General features: G+C 49.7%; 1 protein-coding gene across 1 annotated transcript; it reads right to left on the bottom strand.

Annotated features, from left to right (window-relative positions):
• Nucleotides 1-20: 20 nt before the first annotated feature.
• Nucleotides 21-20,931, bottom strand: LOC139532886 (gamma-glutamylaminecyclotransferase-like). The gene is made up of 2 exons (XM_071331037.1): nucleotides 20,605-20,931; nucleotides 21-1,212 (listed from the first exon to the last, which is right to left on the bottom strand). Exons 1-2 carry the CDS (start codon nucleotides 20,644-20,646, stop codon nucleotides 712-714), a joined length of 543 nt encoding a protein of 180 aa, XP_071187138.1. The 5' UTR covers nucleotides 20,647-20,931; the 3' UTR covers nucleotides 21-711.
• Between the last annotated feature and the right edge of the window lie 671 nt (nucleotides 20,932-21,602).

Here is a 21,602-nt window from a genome sequence, read left to right as displayed (position 1 = left end):
TAAATTACACAGAGAATCGATAATATACAGTCTTCACATTTAATGATAGTCAACGACACGACAGTATCTAGAGCCAATCTTTACAACGGCGGCAGAAGCCATCATCTATGTCATGGTAACAAGCGTTCTATTATAAAGGCTGTCATGGTAACAAGCGTTCTATTATAAAGGCTGTCATGGTAACAAGCGTTCTATTATAAAGGCTGTCATGGTAACAAGCGTTCTATTATAAAGGCTGTCATGGTAACAAGCGTTCTATTATAAAGGCTGTCATGGTAACAAGCGTTCTATTATAAAGGCTGTCATGGTAACTGTAATATCAGTGTATTGTTTTTTTCTGAAGACTTGAGTGTCATTTGCAGTAAAGTTTAGGCAACAAATAACATTGGATTGTTTTCTTTACATGTTTTAGCTGTGAGTTTGGTTCACATGAACCACTTTTTATTTTACACACAGACAGATCATGTTGATCATATTCTTTGTTTAATTAGTTAAAACCTGCATTTCTCCCTAGCAGGGATTTATTACATGTTTCAGTGTAACAACAACAAAGTGTCTCCTTTTAGGGCCCTCAGCAGTTTGCATCCCTGGACAGTAGAAAGTAGTTAACTGTAAAAACAACATATCTAAAAAGCTATCCTGTGTAGCAGCCTATCTATCCTCTAGCCAGGTCCCAGACCTGCTGGTGCTGCTACCATGATGGCACCCAGGTTATAGATCCTTCAGTGGAACTCTGTCCTCCCTGTCGACGTACACCAAGCCATGGTCTCCGTAGGCGTCGTAGTTCCCATAGAAGTTGTGTTTGAGCCAGGCAGGCTGGTAGGAGGTGGTGCTGTAGAAGAAGGCCTCCATCATGCTGCCTGGGCTCCTCTCTGTCCCCTCCACCTTCCAGTCCTCCAGCTCTATCTGAACGGAGGTGCGTTGGTACATGGTGGGGCAGCCCTCGAAGGCGTCTAGGAAGCTCAGCATGGTGTCATCCACCCTGTACACCTCCCCCTGGACCCTGTGACCTTCCCCGGGGCGGTTCAGCAGGTAGGGGATGTTGTACTTCCCAGCGATCACCAGCGGGTAGACGTCTACGGTGCGGGCGTGACCACAGAACTCTGCTTTCCCGTTCCCTTGGTCCGGCAGCATCCTGAAGGAGTTGGGCTGACCCTTCTTCAGAGTCCCATAGACAAAGATATAAGTCATCTGGACCGGCGGGAGGTAGATCTGGAAACAGGACAAACATGGAACACAGTTAAATGGAGTTGATACACTCATGTCTGGACCTCTAAATGATGTGGACCACCGGAGGCTGCTGACTGGAGGACGGGCTCAGAGTAATGGCTGGAATGGAGTGGATGGAATGGAAACACATGAAAACCATGCGTTCTGATTGGATAGGAACTGGCTGTATGGAAAGTTACTGAGTCAGACAAGGATGGATAGGAACTGGCTGTATGGAAAGATACTGAGTCAGACAAGGATGGATAGGAACTGGCTGTATGGAAAGATACTGAGTCAGACAAGGGGAAGGATGGATAGGAACTGGCTGTATGGAAAGATACTGAGTCAGACAAGGGGAAGGATGGATAGGAACTGGCTGTATGGAAAGATACTGAGTCAGACAAGGATGGATAGGAACTGGCTGTATGGAAAGATACTGAGTCAGACAAGGATGGATAGGAACTGGCTGTATGGAAAGATACTGAGTCAGACAAGGGGAAGGATGGATAGGAACTGGCTGTATGGAAAGTTACTGAGTCAGACAAGGATGGATAGGAACTGGCTGTATGGAAAGATACTGAGTCAGACAAGGATGGATAGGAACTGGCTGTATGGAAAGATACTGAGTCAGACAAGGATGGATAGGAACTGGCTGTATGGAAAGATACTGAGTCAGACAAGGGGAAGGATGGATAGGAACTGGCTGTATGGAAAGTTACTGAGTCAGACAAGGATGGATAGGAACTGGCTGTATGGAAAGATACTGAGTCAGACAAGGATGGATAGGAACTGGCTGTATGGAAAGATACTGAGTCAGACAAGGGGAAGGATGGACAGGAACTGGCTGTATGGAAAGATACTGAGTCAGACAAGGATGGATAGGAACTGGCTGTATGGAAAGATACTGAGTCAGACAAGGATGGATAGGAACTGGCTGTATGGAAAGATACTGAGTCAGACAAGGGTGGATAGGAACTGGCTGTATGGAAAGATACTGAGTCAGACAAGGATGGATAGGAACTGGCTGTATGGAAAGATACTGAGTCAGAACAAGGGGAAGGATGGATAGGAACTGTCTGTATGGAAAGATACTGAGTCAGACAAGGATGGATAGGAACTGGCTGTATGGAAAGATACTGAGTCAGACGAGGGGAAGGATGGATAGGAACTGGCTGTATGGAAAGATACTGAGTCAGACAAGGGGAAGGATGGATAGGAACTGTCTGTATGGAAAGATACTGAGTCAGACAAGGGGAAGGATGGATAGGAACTGGCTGTATGGAAAGTTACTGAGTCAGACAAGGATGGATAGGAACTGGCCGTATGGAAAGTTACTGAGTCAGACGAGGGGAAGGATGGATAGGAACTGGCTGTATGGAAAGATACTGAGTCAGACAAGGGGAAGGATGGATAGGAACTGGCTGTATGGAAAGATACTGAGTCAGACAAGGGGAAGGATGGATAGGAACTGACTGTATGGAAAGATACTGAGTCAGACAAGGATGGATAGGAACTGGCTGTATGGAAAGATACTGAGTCAGACAAGGATGGATAGGAACTGGCTGTATGGAAATATACTGAGTCAGACAAGGATGGATAGGAACTGGCTGTATGGAAAGATACTGAGTCAGACAAGGATGGATAGGAACTGGCTGTATGGAAAGTTACTGAGTCAGACAAGGATGGATAGGATCTGGCTGTATGGAAAGTTACTGAGTCAGACAAGGGGAAGGATGGATAGGAACTGACTGTATGGAAAGATACTGAGTCAGACAAGGGGAAGGATGGATAGGAACTGGCTGTATGGAAAGATACTGAGTCAGACAAGGATGGATAGGAACTGGCTGTATGGAAAGATACTGAGTCAGACAAGGATGGATAGGAACTGGCTGTATGGAAAGATACTGAGTCAGACAAGGATGGATAGGAACTGGCCGTATGGAAAGTTACTGAGTCAGACAAGGGGAAGGATGGATAGGAACTGGCTGTATGGAAAGTTACTGAGTCAGACAAGGGGAAGGATGGATAGGAACTGGCTGTATGGAAAGTTACTGAGTCAGACAAGGGGAAGGATGGATAGGAACTGGCTGTATGGAAAGTTACTGAGTCAGACAAGGGGAAGGATGGATAGGAACTGGCTGTATGGAAAGTTACTGAGTCAGACAAGGGGAAGGATGGATAGGAACTGGATGTATGGAAAGATACTGAGTCAGACAAGGATGGATAGGAACTGGCTGTATGGAAAGTTACTGAGTCAGACAAGGGGAAGGATGGATAGGAACTGGCTGTGTGGAAAGTTACTGAGTCAGACAAGGGGAAGGATGGATAGGAACTGGCTGTATGGAAAGTTACTGAGTCAGACAAGGGGAAGGATGGATAGGAACTGGCTGTATGGAAAGATACTGAGTCAGACAAGGATGGATAGGAACTGGCTGTATGGAAAGATACTGAGTCAGACAAGGATGGATAGGAACTGGCTGTATGGAAAGATTCTGAGTCAGACAAGGGGAAGGATGGATAGGAACTGGCTGTATGGAAAGATACTGAGTCAGACAAGGGGAAGGATGGATAGGAACTGGCTGTATGGAAAGTTACTGAGTCAGACAAGGGGAAGGATGGATAGGAACTGGCTGTATGGAAAGATACTGAGTCAGACAAGGATGGATAGGAACTGGCTGTATGGAAAGATACTGAGTCAGACAAGGATGGATAGGAACTGGCTGTATGGAAAGATACTGAGTCAGACAAGGATGGATAGGAACTGGCTGTATGGAAAGATACTGAGTCAGACAAGGATGGATAGGAACTGGCTGTATGGAAAGATACTGAGTCAGACAAGGGGAATGATGGATAGGAACTGGCTGTATGGAAAGATACTGAGTCAGACAAGGATGGATAGGAACTGGCTGTATGGAAAGATACTGAGTCAGACAAGGATGGATAGGAACTGGCTGTATGGAAAGATACTGAGTCAGACAAGGATGGATAGGAACTGGCTGTATGGAAAGATACTGAGTCAGACAAGGATGGATAGGAACTGGCTGTATGGAAAGATACTGAGTCAGACAAGGATGGATAGGAACTGGCTGTATGGAAAGATACTGAGTCAGACAAGGATGGATAGGAACTGGCTGTATGGAAAGATACTGAGTCAGACAAGGATGGATAGGAACTGGCTGTATGGAAAGATACTGAGTCAGACAAGGATGGATAGGAACTGGCTGTATGGAAAGATACTGAGTCAGACAAGGGGAAGGATGGATAGGAACTGGCTGTATGGAAAGATACTGAGTCAGACAAGGATGGATAGGAACTGGCTGTATGGAAAGATACTGAGTCAGACAAGGATGGATAGGAACTGGCTGTATGGAAAGTTACTGAGTCAGACAAGGATGGATAGGAACTGGCTGTATGGAAAGATACTGAGTCAGACAAGGGGAAGGATGGATAGGAACTGGCTGTATGGAAAGTTACTGAGTCAGACAAGGGGAAGGATGGATAGGAACTGGCTGTATGGAAAGATACTGAGTCAGACAAGGATGGATAGGAACTGGCCGTATGGAAAGTTACTGAGTCAGACAAGGGGAAGGATGGATAGGAACTGGCTATATGGAAAGATACTGAGTCAGACAAGGGGAAGGATGGATAGAAACTGGCTGTATGGAAAGATACTGAGTCAGACAAGGGGAAGGATGGATAGGAACTGACTGTATGGAAAGATACTGAGTCAGACAAGGATGGATAGGAACTGGCTGTATGGAAAGATACTGAGTCAGACAAGGATGGATAGGAACTGGCTGTATGGAAAGATACTGAGTCAGACAAGGATGGATAGGAACTGGCTGTATGGAAAGATACTGAGTCAGACAAGGATGGATAGGAACTGGCCGTATGGAAAGTTACTGAGTCAGACAAGGGGAAGGATGGATAGGAACTGGCTGTATGGAAAGTTACTGAGTCAGACAAGGGGAAGGATGGATAGGAACTGGCTGTATGGAAAGTTACTGAGTCAGACAAGGGGAAGGATGGATAGGAACTGGCTGTATGGAAAGTTACTGAGTCAGACAAGGGGAAGGATGGATAGGAACTGGCTGTATGGAAAGTTACTGAGTCAGACAAGGGGAAGGATGGATAGGAACTGGCTGTATGGAAAGATACTGAGTCAGACAAGGATGGATAGGAACTGGCTGTATGGAAAGTTACTGAGTCAGACAAGGGGAAGGATGGATAGGAACTGGCTGTGTGGAAAGTTACTGAGTCAGACAAGGGGAAGGATGGATAGGAACTGGCTGTATGGAAAGTTACTGAGTCAGACAAGGGGAAGGATGGATAGGAACTGGCTGTATGGAAAGATACTGAGTCAGACAAGGATGGATAGGAACTGGCTGTATGGAAAGATACTGAGTCAGACAAGGATGGATAGGAACTGGCTGTATGGAAAGATTCTGAGTCAGACAAGGGGAAGGATGGATAGGAACTGGCTGTATGGAAAGATACTGAGTCAGACAAGGGGAAGGATGGATAGGAACTGGCTGTATGGAAAGTTACTGAGTCAGACAAGGGGAAGGATGGATAGGAACTGGCTGTATGGAAAGATACTGAGTCAGACAAGGATGGATAGGAACTGGCTGTATGGAAAGATACTGAGTCAGACAAGGATGGATAGGAACTGGCTGTATGGAAAGATACTGAGTCAGACAAGGATGGATAGGAACTGGCTGTATGGAAAGATACTGAGTCAGACAAGGATGGATAGGAACTGGCTGTATGGAAAGATACTGAGTCAGACAAGGGGAAGGATGGATAGGAACTGGCTGTATGGAAAGATACTGAGTCAGACAAGGATGGATAGGAACTGGCTGTATGGAAAGATACTGAGTCAGACAAGGATGGATAGGAACTGGCTGTATGGAAAGATACTGAGTCAGACAAGGATGGATAGGAACTGGCTGTATGGAAAGATACTGAGTCAGACAAGGATGGATAGGAACTGGCTGTATGGAAAGATACTGAGTCAGACAAGGATGGATAGGAACTGGCTGTATGGAAAGATACTGAGTCAGACAAGGATGGATAGGAACTGGCTGTATGGAAAGATACTGAGTCAGACAAGGATGGATAGGAACTGGCTGTATGGAAAGATACTGAGTCAGACAAGGATGGATAGGAACTGGCTGTATGGAAAGATACTGAGTCAGACAAGGGGAAGGATGGATAGGAACTGGCTGTATGGAAAGATACTGAGTCAGACAAGGATGGATAGGAACTGGCTGTATGGAAAGATACTGAGTCAGACAAGGATGGATAGGAACTGGCTGTATGGAAAGTTACTGAGTCAGACAAGGATGGATAGGAACTGGCTGTATGGAAAGATACTGAGTCAGACAAGGGGAAGGATGGATAGGAACTGGCTGTATGGAAAGTTACTGAGTCAGACAAGGGGAAGGATGGATAGGAACTGGCTGTATGGAAAGATACTGAGTCAGACAAGGATGGATAGGAACTGGCCGTATGGAAAGTTACTGAGTCAGACGAGGGGAAGGATGGATAGGAACTGGCTGTATGGAAAGATACTGAGTCAGACAAGGGGAAGGATGGATAGAAACTGGCTGTATGGAAAGATACTGAGTCAGACAAGGGGAAGGATGGATAGGAACTGACTGTATGGAAAGATACTGAGTCAGACAAGGATGGATAGGAACTGGCTGTATGGAAAGATACTGAGTCAGACAAGGATGGATAGGAACTGGCTGTATGGAAATATACTGAGTCAGACAAGGATGGATAGGAACTGGCTGTATGGAAAGATACTGAGTCAGACAAGGATGGATAGGAACTGGCTGTATGGAAAGTTACTGAGTCAGACAAGGATGGATAGGATCTGGCTGTATGGAAAGTTACTGAGTCAGACAAGGGGAAGGATGGATAGGAACTGACTGTATGGAAAGATACTGAGTAAGACAAGGGGAAGGATGGATAGGAACTGGCTGTATGGAAAGATACTGAGTCAGACAAGGATGGATAGGAACTGGCTGTATGGAAAGATACTGAGTCAGACAAGGATGGATAGGAACTGGCTGTATGGAAAGATACTGAGTCAGACAAGGATGGATAGGAACTGGCCGTATGGAAAGTTACTGAGTCAGACAAGGGGAAGGATGGATAGGAACTGGCTGTATGGAAAGTTACTGAGTCAGACAAGGGGAAGGATGGATAGGAACTGGCTGTATGGAAAGTTACTGAGTCAGACAAGGGGAAGGATGGATAGGAACTGGCTGTATGGAAAGTTACTGAGTCAGACAAGGGGAAGGATGGATAGGAACTGGCTGTATGGAAAGTTACTGAGTCAGACAAGGGGAAGGATGGATAGGAACTGGCTGTATGGAAAGATACTGAGTCAGACAAGGATGGATAGGAACTGGCTGTATGGAAAGTTACTGAGTCAGACAAGGGGAAGGATGGATAGGAACTGGCTGTGTGGAAAGTTACTGAGTCAGACAAGGGGAAGGATGGATAGGAACTGGCTGTATGGAAAGTTACTGAGTCAGACAAGGGGAAGGATGGATAGGAACTGGCTGTATGGAAAGATACTGAGTCAGACAAGGATGGATAGGAACTGGCTGTATGGAAAGATACTGAGTCAGACAAGGATGGATAGGAACTGGCTGTATGGAAAGATTCTGAGTCAGACAAGGGGAAGGATGGATAGGAACTGGCTGTATGGAAAGATACTGAGTCAGACAAGGGGAAGGATGGATAGGAACTGGCTGTATGGAAAGTTACTGAGTCAGACAAGGGGAAGGATGGATAGGAACTGGCTGTATGGAAAGATACTGAGTCAGACAAGGATGGATAGGAACTGGCTGTAATGAAAGATACTGAGTCAGACAAGGATGGATAGGAACTGGCTGTATGGAAAGATACTGAGTCAGACAAGGATGGATAGGAACTGGCTGTATGGAAAGATACTGAGTCAGACAAGGATGGATAGGAACTGGCTGTATGGAAAGATACTGAGTCAGACAAGGGGAAGGATGGATAGGAACTGGCTGTATGGACAGATACTGAGTCAGACAAGGATGGATAGGAACTGGCTGTATGGAAAGATACTGAGTCAGACAAGGATGGATAGGAACTGGCTGTATGGAAAGATACTGAGTCAGACAAGGATGGATAGGAACTGGCTGTATGGAAAGATACTGAGTCAGACAAGGATGGATAGGAACTGGCTGTATGGAAAGATACTGAGTCAGACAAGGATGGATAGGAACTGGCTGTATGGAAAGATACTGAGTCAGACAAGGATGGATAGGAACTGGCTGTATGGAAAGATACTGAGTCAGACAAGGATGGATAGGAACTGGCTGTATGGAAAGATACTGAGTCAGACAAGGATGGATAGGAACTGGCTGTATGGAAAGATACTGAGTCAGACAAGGGGAAGGATGGATAGGAACTGGCTGTATGGAAAGATACTGAGTCAGACAAGGATGGATAGGAACTGGCTGTATGGAAAGATACTGAGTCAGACAAGGATGGATAGGAACTGGCCGTATGGAAAGTTACTGAGTCAGACAAGGGGAAGGATGGATAGGAACTGGCTGTATGGAAAGTTACTGAGTCAGACAAGGGGAAGGATGGATAGGAACTGGCTGTATGGAAAGTTACTGAGTCAGACAAGGGGAAGGATGGATAGGAACTGGCTGTATGGAAAGTTACTGAGTCAGACAAGGGGAAGGATGGATAGGAACTGGCTGTATGGAAAGTTACTGAGTCAGACAAGGGGAAGGATGGATAGGAACTGGCTGTATGGAAAGATACTGAGTCAGACAAGGATGGATAGGAACTGGCTGTATGGAAAGTTACTGAGTCAGACAAGGGGAAGGATGGATAGGAACTGGCTGTATGGAAAGTTACTGAGTCAGACAAGGGGAAGGATGGATAGGAACTGGCTGTATGGAAAGTTACTGAGTCAGACAAGGGGAAGGATGGATAGGAACTGGCTGTATGGAAAGATACTGAGTCAGACAAGGATGGATAGGAACTGGCTGTATGGAAAGATACTGAGTCAGACAAGGATGGATAGGAACTGGCTGTATGGAAAGTTACTGAGTCAGACAAGGATGGATAGGAACTGGCTGTATGGAAAGTTACTGAGTCAGACAAGGATGGATAGGAACTGGCTGTATGGAAAAATACTGAGTCAGACAAGGATGGATAGGAAATGGCTGTATGGAAAGATACTGAGTCAGACAAGGGGAAGGATGGATAGGAACTGGCTGTATGGAAAGTTACTGAGTCAGACAAGGGGAAGGATGGATAGGAACTGGCTGTATGGAAAGATACTGAGTCAGACAAGGATGGATAGGAACTGGCTGTATGGAAAGATACTGAGTCAGACAAGGATGGATAGGAACTGGCTGTATGGAAAGATACTGAGTCAGACAAGGGGAAGGATGGATAGGAACTGGCTGTATGGAAAGTTACTGAGTCAGACAAGGATGGATAGGAACTGGCTGTATGGAAAGTTACTGAGTCAGACAAGGGGAAGGATGGATAGGAACTGGCTGTATGGAAAGATACTGAGTCAGACAAGGGGAAGGATGGATAGGAACTGGCTGTATGGAAAGATACTGAGTCAGACAAGGATGGATAGGAACTGGCTGTATGGAAAGTTACTGAGTCAGACAAGGATGGATAGGAACTGGCTGTATGGAAAGTTACTGAGTCAGACAAGGATGGATAGGAACTGGCTGTATGGAAAAATACTGAGTCAGACAAGGATGGATAGGAAATGGCTGTATGGAAAGATACTGAGTCAGACAAGGGGAAGGATGGATAGGAACTGGCTGTATGGAAAGTTACTGAGTCAGACAAGGGGAAGGATGGATAGGAACTGGCTGTATGGAAAGATACTGAGTCAGACAAGGATGGATAGGAACTGGCTGTATGGAAAGTTACTGAGTCAGACAAGGGGAAGGATGGATAGGAACTGGTTGTATGGAAAGTTACTGAGTCAGACAAGTGGAAGGATGGATAGGAACTGGCTGTATGGAAAGTTACTGAGTCAGACAAGGGGAAGGATGGATAGGAACTGGCTGTATGGAAAGATACTGAGTCAGACAAGGATGGATAGGAACTGGCTGTATGGAAAGATACTGAGTCAGACAAGGATGGATAGGAACTGGCTGTATGGAAAGTTACTGAGTCAGACAAGGATGGATAGGAACTGGCTGTATGGAAAGTTACTGAGTCAGACAAGGATGGATAGGAACTGGCTGTATGGAAAAATACTGAGTCAGACAAGGATGGATAGGATATGGCTGTATGGAAAGATACCAGCCGGGGAACTAGGGAGGAGGAGGCCAGCTGGGGAACTAGGGAGGAGGAGGCCAGCCGGGGAACTAGGGAGGAGGAGGCCAGCTGGGGAACTAGGGAGGAGTGAGGAATTCAGCTCCAGGTCACCCCTGGGAGGAGGGCCAGAGGGGCCCACCACAACGACCCCCCTACTACAGTCCTCTCTCACACAGAGGGGCCCACCACAACGGCCCCCCTACTACAGTCCTCTCTCACACAGAGGGGCCCACCCCAACGACCCTCCTACTACAGTCCTCTCTCACACAGAGGGGCCCACCACAACGGCCCCCCTACTACAGTCCTCTCTCACACAGAGGGGCCCACCACAACGACCCTCCTACTACAGTCCTCTCTCACACAGAGGGGCCCACCACAACGGCCCCCCTACTACAGTCCTCTCTCACACAGAGGGGCCCACCCCAACGACCCTCCTACTACAGTCCTATCTCACACAGAGGGGCCCACCACAACGTCCCTCCTACTACAGTCCTCTCTCACACAGAGGGGCCCACCACAACGACTCTCCTACTACAGTCCTCTCTCACACAGAGGGGCCCACCCCAACAACCCTCCTACTACAGTCCTCTCTCACACAGAGGGCCCCACCACAACGACCCCACTACTACAGTCCTCTCTCACACAGAGGGGCCCACCACAGTCCTATCTCAAACAGAGGGGCCCACCACAACGACCCTCCTACTACAGTCCTCTCTCACACAGAGGGGCCCACCACAGTCCTATCTCAAACAGAGGGGCCCACCACAACGACCCCCCCACCACAGTCCTATCTCAAACAGAGGGGCCCACCACAACGACCCCCCTACTACAGTCCTCTCTCACACAGAGGGGCCCACCACAACGACCCTCCTACTACAGTCCTCTCTCACACAGAGGGGCCCACCACAACGACCCTCCTACTACAGTCCTCTCTCACACAGAGGGACCCACCACAACGACCCTCCTACTACAGTCCTCTCTCACACAGAGGGGCCCACCACAACAACCCTCCTACTACAGTCCTCTCTCACACAGAGGGGCCCACCACAACAACCCTCCTACTACAGTCCTCTCTCACACAGAGGGGCCCACCACAACGACCCCCCTACTACAGTCCTCTCTCACACAGAGGGGCCCACCACAGTCCTATCTCAAACAGAGGGGCCCACCACAACGTCCCTCCTACTACAGTCCTCTCTCACACAGAGGGGCCCACCACAACGACTCTCCTACTACAGTCCTCTCTCACACAGAGGGGCCCACCCCAACAACCCTCCTACTACAGTCCTCTCTCACACAGAGGGCCCCACCACAACGACCGCCCTACTACAGTCCTCTCTCACACAGAGGGGCCCACCACAGTCCTATCTCAAACAGAGGGGCCCACCACAACGACCCTCCTACTACAGTCCTCTCTCACACAGAGGGGCCCACCACAACGCCCCCCCTACTACAGTCCTCTCTCACACAGAGGGGCCCACCACAACGACCCTCCTACTACAGTCTTCTCTCACACAGAGGGGCCCACCACAACAACCCTCCTACTACAGTCCTCTCTCACACAGAGGGGCCCACCACAACAACCCTCCTACTACAGTCCTCTCTCACACAGAGGGGCCCACCACAACGACCCCCCTACTACAGTCCTCTCTCACACAGAGGGGCCCACCCCAACGACCCTACTACTACAGTCCTCTCTCACACAGAGGGGCCCACCACAACAACCCTCCTACTACAGTCCTCTCTCACACAGAGGGGCCCACCCCAACAACCCTCCTACTACAGTCCTATCTCACACAGAGGGGCCCACCACAACAACCCTCCTACTACAGTCCTCTCTCACACAGAGGGGCCCACCCCAACAACCCTCCTACTACAGTCCTCTCTCACACAGAGGGGCCCACAACAACGACCCCCCTACTACAGTCCTATCTCACACAGAGGGGCCCACCACAACGACCCCCCTACTACAGTCCTCTCTCACACAGAGGGGCCCACCACAACGACCCTCCTACTACAGTCCTCTCACACACAGAGGGGCCCACCACAACGACCCCCCTACTACAGTCCTCTCTCACACAGAGGGGCCCACCACAACAACCCTCCTACTACAGTCCTATCTCACACAGAGGGGCCCACCACAACGACCCCCCTACTACAGTCCTATCTCACACAGAGGGGCCCACCACAACAACCCTCCTACTACAGTCCTATCTCACACAGAGGGGCCCACCACAACGACCCCCCTACTACAGTCCTCTCTCACACAGAGGGGCCCACCACAACAACCCTCCTACTACAGTCCTCTCTCACACAGAGGGGCCCACCCCAACAACCCTCCTACTACAGTCCTATCTCACACAGAGGGGCCCACCACAACAACCCTCCTACTACAGTCCTCTCTCACACAGAGGGGCCCACCCCAACAACCCTCCTACTACAGTCCTCTCTCACACAGAGGGGCCCACAACAACGACCCCCCTACTACAGTCCTATCTCACACAGAGGGGCCCACCACAACGACCCCCCTACTACAGTCCTCTCTCACACAGAGGGGCCCACCACAACGACCCTCCTACTACAGTCCTCTCACACACAGAGGGGCCCACCACAACGACCCTCCTACTACAGTCCTATCTCACACAGAGGGGCCCACCACAACGACCCCCCTACTACAGTCCTATCTCACACAGAGGGGCCCACCACAACAACCCTCCTACTACAGTCCTATCTCACACAGAGGGGCCCACCACAACGACCCCCCTACTACAGTCCTATCTCACACAGAGGGGCCCACCACAACGACCCCCCTACTACAGTCCTCTCTCACACAGAGGGGCCCACCACAACGACCCTCCTACTACAGTCCTCTCACACACAGAGGGGCCCACCACAACAACCCCCCTACTACAGTCCTCTCTCACACAGAGGGGCCCACCACAACGACCCCCCTACTACAGTCCTCTCTCACACAGAGGGGCCCACCACAACAACCCTCCTACTACAGTCCTCTCTCACACAGAGGGGCCCACCCCAACAACCCTCCTACTACAGTCCTATCTCACACAGAGGGGCCCACCACAACAACCCTCCTACTACAGTCCTCTCTCACACAGAGGGGCCCACCCCAACAACCCTCCTACTACAGTCCTCTCTCACACAGAGGGGCCCACAACAACGACCCCCCTACTACAGTCCTATCTCACACAGAGGGGCCCACCACAACGACCCCCCTACTACAGTCCTCTCTCACACAGAGGGGCCCACCACAACGACCCTCCTACTACAGTCCTCTCACACACAGAGGGGCCCACCACAACGACCCTCCTACTACAGTCCTATCTCACACAGAGGGGCCCACCACAACGACCCCCCTACTACAGTCCTATCTCACACAGAGGGGCCCACCACAACAACCCTCCTACTACAGTCCTATCTCACACAGAGGGGCCCACCACAACGACCCCCCTACTACAGTCCTATCTCACACAGAGGGGCCCACCACAACGACCCCCCTACTACAGTCCTCTCTCACACAGAGGGGCCCACCACAACGACCCTCCTACTACAGTCCTCTCACACACAGAGGGGCCCACCACAACAACCCCCCTACTACAGTCCTCTCTCACACAGAGGGGCCCACCACAATGACCCCCCTACTACAGTCCTCTCTCACACAGAGGGGCCCACCACAACAACCCTCCTACTACAGTCCTCTCTCACACAGAGGGGCCCACCCCAACAACCCTCCTACTACAGTCCTATCTCACACAGAGGGGCCCACCACAACAACCCTCCTACTACAGTCCTCTCTCACACAGAGGGGCCCACCCCAACAACCCTCCTACTACAGTCCTCTCTCACACAGAGGGGCCCACAACAACGACCCCCCTACTACAGTCCTATCTCACACAGAGGGGCCCACCACAACGACCCCCCTACTACAGTCCTCTCTCACACAGAGGGGCCCACCACAACGACCCTCCTACTACAGTCCTCTCACACACAGAGGGGCCCACCACAACGACCCTCCTACTACAGTCCTATCTCACACAGAGGGGCCCACCACAACGACCCCCCTACTACAGTCCTCTCTCACACAGAGGGGCCCACCACAACGACCCCCCTACTACAGTCCTCTCTCACACAGAGGGGCCCACCACAACGACCCTCCTACTACAGTCCTCTCTCACACAGAGGGGCCCACCACAACGACCCCCCTACTACAGTCCTCTCTCACACAGAGGGGCCCACCACAACGACCCCCCTACTACAGTCCTCTCTCACACAGAGGGGCCCACCACAACAACCCTCCTACTACAGTCCTATCTCACACAGAGGGGCCCACCACAACAACCCTCCTACTACAGTCCTCTCTCACACAGAGGGGCCCACCACAACAACCCTCCTACTACAGTCCTCTCTCACACAGAGGGGCCCACCACAACGACCCCCCTACTACAGTCCTCTCTCACACAGAGGGGCCCACCACAACGACCCCCCTACTACAGTCCTATCTCACACAGAGGGGCCCACCACAACGACCCCCCTACTACAGTCCTCTCTCACACAGAGGGGCCCACCACAACGACCCTCCTACTACAGTCCTCTCTCACACAGAGGGGCCCACCACAACGACCCCCCTACTACAGTCCTCTCTCACACAGAGGGGCCCACCACAACGACCCCCCTACTACAGTCCTCTCTCACACAGAGGGGCCCACCACAACGACCCCCCTACTACAGTCCTCTCTCACACAGAGGGGCCCACCACAACGACCCCCCTACTACAGTCCTCTCTCACACAGAGGGCCCCACCCCAACGACCCCCCTACTACAGTCCTCTCTCACACAGAGGGGCCCACCACAACGGCCCCCCTACTACAGTCCTCTCTCACACAGAGGGGCCCACCACAACGACCCCCCTACTACAGTCCTATCTCACACAGAGGGGCCCACCACAACGACCCCCCTACTACAGTCCTATCTCACACAGAGGGGCCCACCACAACGACCCCCCTACTACAGTCCTATCTCACACAGAGGGCCCCACCCCAACGACCCCCCTACTACAGTCCTCTCTCACACAGAGGGGCCCACCACAACGGCCCCCCTACTACAGTCCTCTCTCACACAGAGGGGCCCACCACAACGACCCCCCTACTACAGTCCTATCTCACACAGAGGGGCCCACCACAACGACCCCCCTACTACAGTCCTCTCTCACACAGAGGGGCCCACCACAACGACCCCCCTACTACAGTCCTATCTCACACAGAGGGGCCCACCACAACGACCCCCCTACTACAGTCCTATCTCACACAGAGGGGCCCACCACAACGACCCCCCTACTACAGTCCTATCTCACACAGAGGGGCCCACCACAACGACCCCCCTACTACAGTCCTCTCTCACACAGAGGGGCCCACCACAACGACCCCCCTACTACAGTCCTCTCTCACACAGAGGGGCCCACCACAACGACCCTCCTACTACAGTCCTCTCTCACACAGAGGGGCCCACCACAACGACCCCCCTACTACAGTCCTCTCTCACACAGAGGGGCCCACCACAACGACCCCCCTACTACAGTCCTCTCTCACACAGAGGGGCCCACCACAACAACCCTCCTACTACAGTCCTATCTCACACAGAGGGGCCCACCACAACAACCCTCCTACTACAGTCCTCTCTCACACAGAGGGGCCCACCACAACAACCCTCCTACTACAGTCCTCTCTCACACAGAGGGGCCCACCACAACGACCCCCCTACTACAGTCCTCTCTCACACAGAGGGGCCCACCACAACGACCCCCCTACTACAGTCCTCTCTCACACAGAGGGGCCCACCACAACGACCCCCCTACTACAGTCCTCTCTCACACAGAGGGCCCCACCCCAACGACCCCCCTACTACAGTCCTCTCTCACACAGAGGGGCCCACCACAACAACCCTCCTACTACAGTCCTGTCTCACACAGAGGGGCCCACCACAACGACCCCCCTACTACAGTCCTATCTCACACAGAGGGGCCCACCACAACAACCCTCCTACTACAGTCCTATCTCACACAGAGGGGCCCACCACAACGACCCCCCTACTACAGTCCTCTCTCACACAGATACACAGGTTCTAGCATCAGGCAGGGCCGTGACTTTTTTTTGTATATATATATATATATATATATATATATATATCTTTACCTTTATTTAACTGGGCAAGTCAGTTAAGAACAAATTCTTATTCACAATGGCGGCCTAGGAACAGTGGGTTAACTGCCTTGTTCAGGGGCAGAACGACAGATTTGTACCTTGTCAGTTCAGGGATTAAATCTTTGAACCTTTCAGTTACTAGTCCAACGACTCTAACCACTAGGCTGCCTGCTGCCCACTACACCAGTGAGAGGAATTCAGTTCCTCCCTAGCAACAGAGATGCATTGGCTGTGTTCGGAGTTGACCCGCCTAGTAGGAGGTGATAAATACATGTTGTGTCATCATGCTTTGTCTTTGCAGCTGAATGAACCAGTGGGTGAATAGACTGGATTTGAGCTTTTCTTCGTCGTCCATTTTAAGTTTATAATAAATGTAAAATACAAAAAACCACAGAGGGGCCCACCACAACGACCCCCCTACTACAGTCCTCTCTCACACAGAGGGGCCCACCACAGTCCTATCTCAAACAGAGGGGCCCACCACAACGACCCTCCTACTACAGTCCTCTCTCACACAGAGGGGCCCACCACAACGCCCCCCCTACTACAGTCCTCTCTCACACAGAGGGGCCCACCACAACGACCCTCCTACTACAGTCCTCTCTCACACAGAGGGGCCCACCACAACAACCCTCCTACTACAGTCCTCTCTCACACAGAGGGGCCCACCACAACAACCCTCCTACTACAGTCCTCTCTCACACAGAGGGGCCCACCACAACGACCCCCCTACTACAGTCCTCTCTCACACAGAGGGGCCCACCCCAACGACCCTACTACTACAGTCCTCTCTCACACAGAGGGGCCCACCACAACAACCCTCCTACTACAGTCCTCTCTCACACAGAGGGGCCCACCCCAACAACCCTCCTACTACAGTCCTATCTCACACAGAGGGGCCCACCACAACAACCCTCCTACTACAGTCCTCTCTCACACAGAGGGGCCCACCCCAACAACCCTCCTACTACAGTCCTCTCTCACACAGAGGGGCCCACAACAACGACCCCCCTACTACAGTCCTATCTCACACAGAGGGGCCCACCACAACGACCCCCCTACTACAGTCCTCTCTCACACAGAGGGGCCCACCACAACGACCCTCCTACTACAGTCCTCTCACACACAGAGGGGCCCACCACAACGACCCCCCTACTACAGTCCTCTCTCACACAGAGGGGCCCACCACAACAACCCTCCTACTACAGTCCTATCTCACACAGAGGGGCCCACCACAACGACCCCCCTACTACAGTCCTATCTCACACAGAGGGGCCCACCACAACAACCCTCCTACTACAGTCCTATCTCACACAGAGGGGCCCACCACAACGACCCCCCTACTACAGTCCTCTCTCACACAGAGGGGCCCACCACAACAACCCTCCTACTACAGTCCTCTCTCACACAGAGGGGCCCACCCCAACAACCCTCCTACTACAGTCCTATCTCACACAGAGGGGCCCACCACAACAACCCTCCTACTACAGTCCTCTCTCACACAGAGGGGCCCACCCCAACAACCCTCCTACTACAGTCCTCTCTCACACAGAGGGGCCCACAACAACGACCCCCCTACTACAGTCCTATCTCACACAGAGGGGCCCACCATAACGACCCCCCTACTACAGTCCTCTCTCACACAGAGGGGCCCACCACAACGACCCTCCTACTACAGTCCTCTCACACACAGAGGGGCCCACCACAACGACCCCCCTACTACAGTCCTCTCTCACACAGAGGGGCCCACCACAACAACCCTCCTACTACAGTCCTATCTCACACAGAGGGGCCCACCACAACGACCCCCCTACTACAGTCCTATCTCACACAGAGGGGCCCACCACAACAACCCTCCTACTACAGTCCTATCTCACACAGAGGGGCCCACCACAACGACCCCCCTACTACAGTCCTCTCTCACACAGATACACAGGTTCTAGCATCAGGCAGGGCCGTGACTTTTTTTTGTATATATATATATATATATATATATATATATATATATATATCTTTACCTTTATTTAACTGGGCAAGTCAGTTAAGAACAAATTCTTATTCACAATGGCGGCCTAGGAACAGTGGGTTAACTGCCTTGTTCAGGGGCAGAACGACAGATTTGTACCTTGTCAGTTCAGGGATTAAATCTTTGAACCTTTCAGTTACTAGTCCAACGACTCTAACCACTAGGCTGCCTGCTGCCCACTACACCAGTGAGAGGAATTCAGTTCCTCCCTAGCAACAGAGATGCATTGGCTGTGTTCGGAGTTGACCCGCCTAGTAGGAGGTGATAAATACATGTTGTGTCATCATGCTTTGTCTTTGCAGCTGAATGAACCAGTGGGTGAATAGACTGGATTTGAGCTTTTCTTCGTCGTCCATTTTAAGTTTATAATAAATGTAAAATACAAAAAACCCTGTATAGCCTCAAAACATGGTTAAAACGTTTTGATATCATGGATGGTCTCCAACCGGCACACATCTAACTCAGTCCTGACTCCATAACCCCATTGGTACATTTCTCTTTTCACCGGAAACTGCTGATTGCAGCTTTGCTTTACAACAATAGCTGATAACTAGCTGATAACTAGGTGATAACTAGCGGATAACTAGCTGATAACTAGCTGATAACTAGCTGATAACTAGCGGATAACTAGCTGATAACTAGCTGATAACTAGGTGATAACTAGCTGATAACTAGCTGATAACTAGGTGATAACTAGGTGATAACTAGCTGATAACTAGCGGATAACTAGCTGATAACTAGCTGCTTTCAGTTGCTGATAACTAGCTGATAACTAGCTGTTAACTAGCTGATAACTAGCTGCTTTCAGTTGCTGATAACTAGCTGATAACTAGCTGATAACTAGCTGCTTTCAGTTGTTGATAACTAGCTGATAACTAGCTGTTAACTAGCTGATAACTAGCTGCTTTCAGCTGCTGATAACTAGCTGATAACTAGCTGCTTTCAGTTGCTGATAACTAGCTGCTTTCAGTTGTTGATAACTAGCTGATAACTAGCGGATAACTAGCTGATAACTAGCTGCTTTCAGTTGCTGATAACTAGCTGATAACTAGCTGCTTTCAGTTGCTGATAACTAGCTGATAACTAGCTGATAACTAGCTGCTTTCAGTTGCTGATAACTAGCTGATAACTAGCTGATAACTAGCTGCTTTCAGTTGCTGATAACTAGCTGATAACTAGCTGCTTTCAGTTGCTGATAACTAGCTGATAACTAGCTGCTTTCAGTTGCTGATAACTAGCTGATAACTAGCTGATAACTAGCTGCTTTCAGTTGCTGATAACTAGCTGATAACTAGCTGATAACTAGCTGCTTTCAGTTGCTGATAACTAGCTGATAACTAGCTGCTTTCAGTTGTTATAACTAGCTGATAACTAGCTGATAACTAGCTGTTTCAGTTGTTATAACTAGCTTAACTAATTGTTTTAAAACTACAGCAACAAAAGAGAGGTCTGAACCAAAGTAGTAAACTAGTTTAGTCTTCTGCAGATTCTCCAAATCCTCTCCTCTGGAGAGGTGAGCATGGTTTTATTCCAGCCCAGCACTACACGTGAATCAAATGTATGTAAAGACTGAAGGTGCAGAAACCGTAGATAGTTGATGCTTGTTAATGGCTGGAACGAAAACACCCAGGTCTCCAGGACTGAGGTTGCGTTTTGAAATGCATTAAACCAAAAAGTCATTTAGCTTGATACAGTAACTACACAAGTGCATCCATCACAAGTCATAACCGAACCTGTATATCGGCAACGTTAGATGATTATATGATAAAATACATTGAAACACAATGTTGTTGTGCTTACCAACAGCGAAGTGAGTAAAGCAGCTCCTCGAAAGCCTCTCATTACGTCTGGTCTTCGACGAGGTTTAACGGCGCAGGTGTAATGTCGGCTAAACTGACACCGGACTGAAGAGCAGAACTCTCAACGAGCAGGGGGGGGGTGTTTTCCGGTACAATGTTGTCGTCCCGAATTTCCGTCATTTTGTGGCTAGAGTTAAATCGTTTCTAAATAACAAACTTCACGTCAGGATAGGCAACCGAAATTAATAATTAATGTATGTGTGTTATATTAAACATAGAGGGAGTAAAATGTTGGCAAGCAATAAACATGGCTGAATTATTATCCTTGAACTTTCAAAAATACTAGTCGAATAAGACAGGGGAGAGATGAATTCTGGCGACGAGATTTATTTATAGACTAATACAACTCAGTAGCGGATTTATGTACGGGCTTCCAATGTGTTGCATTAGCGCCACCTACAGACTGGAGTTCAACTCCCTTTATACTTTACTTGAAAAATAAACATGTACTAAATAAATAACCGACCATCTAACGCTACACTCACTAATTTCTAAATTATATCAAATAAAATTACCACCCCCCCCTACTCTAATCATTAAATTAAACAACTTCTGCTCTACTCTCTCTACCCTGGTAACCTCAACCTGCCTCTCTCGCACGGGACATGTCTGATCCCCGGCTCCATGGGCACCCCTACAATTAACACATTCCACCACTTTCCCCAATATTCATCATTAATAGCTGTCTAAGATTGTTTTAACACATTCCACCACTTTCCCCAATATTCATCATTAATAGCTGTCTAAGATTCTTTTCGACTACTGTAATGTTCAAGCGGTGAATGAGGAAACGGTTTGACCAACTCAACTCTCGCGAGATTTGTGATCTGTGGCTTAAACACTGTTCATGCAGAGGACTCCCTCTGTTGGCCGCAGCAAATATTGTGTAGTTGTGTTGTGTTTGAGCTGCTTTTGAAGCAAAAAACAAAACCTTTAAGT

The sequence above is a fragment of the Salvelinus alpinus genome, chromosome 10 (assembly GCF_045679555.1).
Source record: "Salvelinus alpinus chromosome 10, SLU_Salpinus.1, whole genome shotgun sequence".
NCBI classification, from domain to species: domain Eukaryota; kingdom Metazoa; phylum Chordata; class Actinopteri; order Salmoniformes; family Salmonidae; genus Salvelinus; species Salvelinus alpinus.
Note: the sequence above shows the minus strand (reverse complement) of the source record. Positions and strands in the feature narration are given on the sequence as shown.

Coding starts and splice junctions, on each gene's coding strand:
- LOC139532886 (XM_071331037.1), bottom strand. CDS start 20,646: ATGAGAGGCTTTCGAGGAGCTGCTTTACTCACTTCGCTGTTG. Junction 1,213..20,604: donor CTTTACTCACTTCGCTGTTG/GTAAGCACAACA, acceptor TCCTGTTTCCAG/ATCTACCTCCCGCCGGTCCA.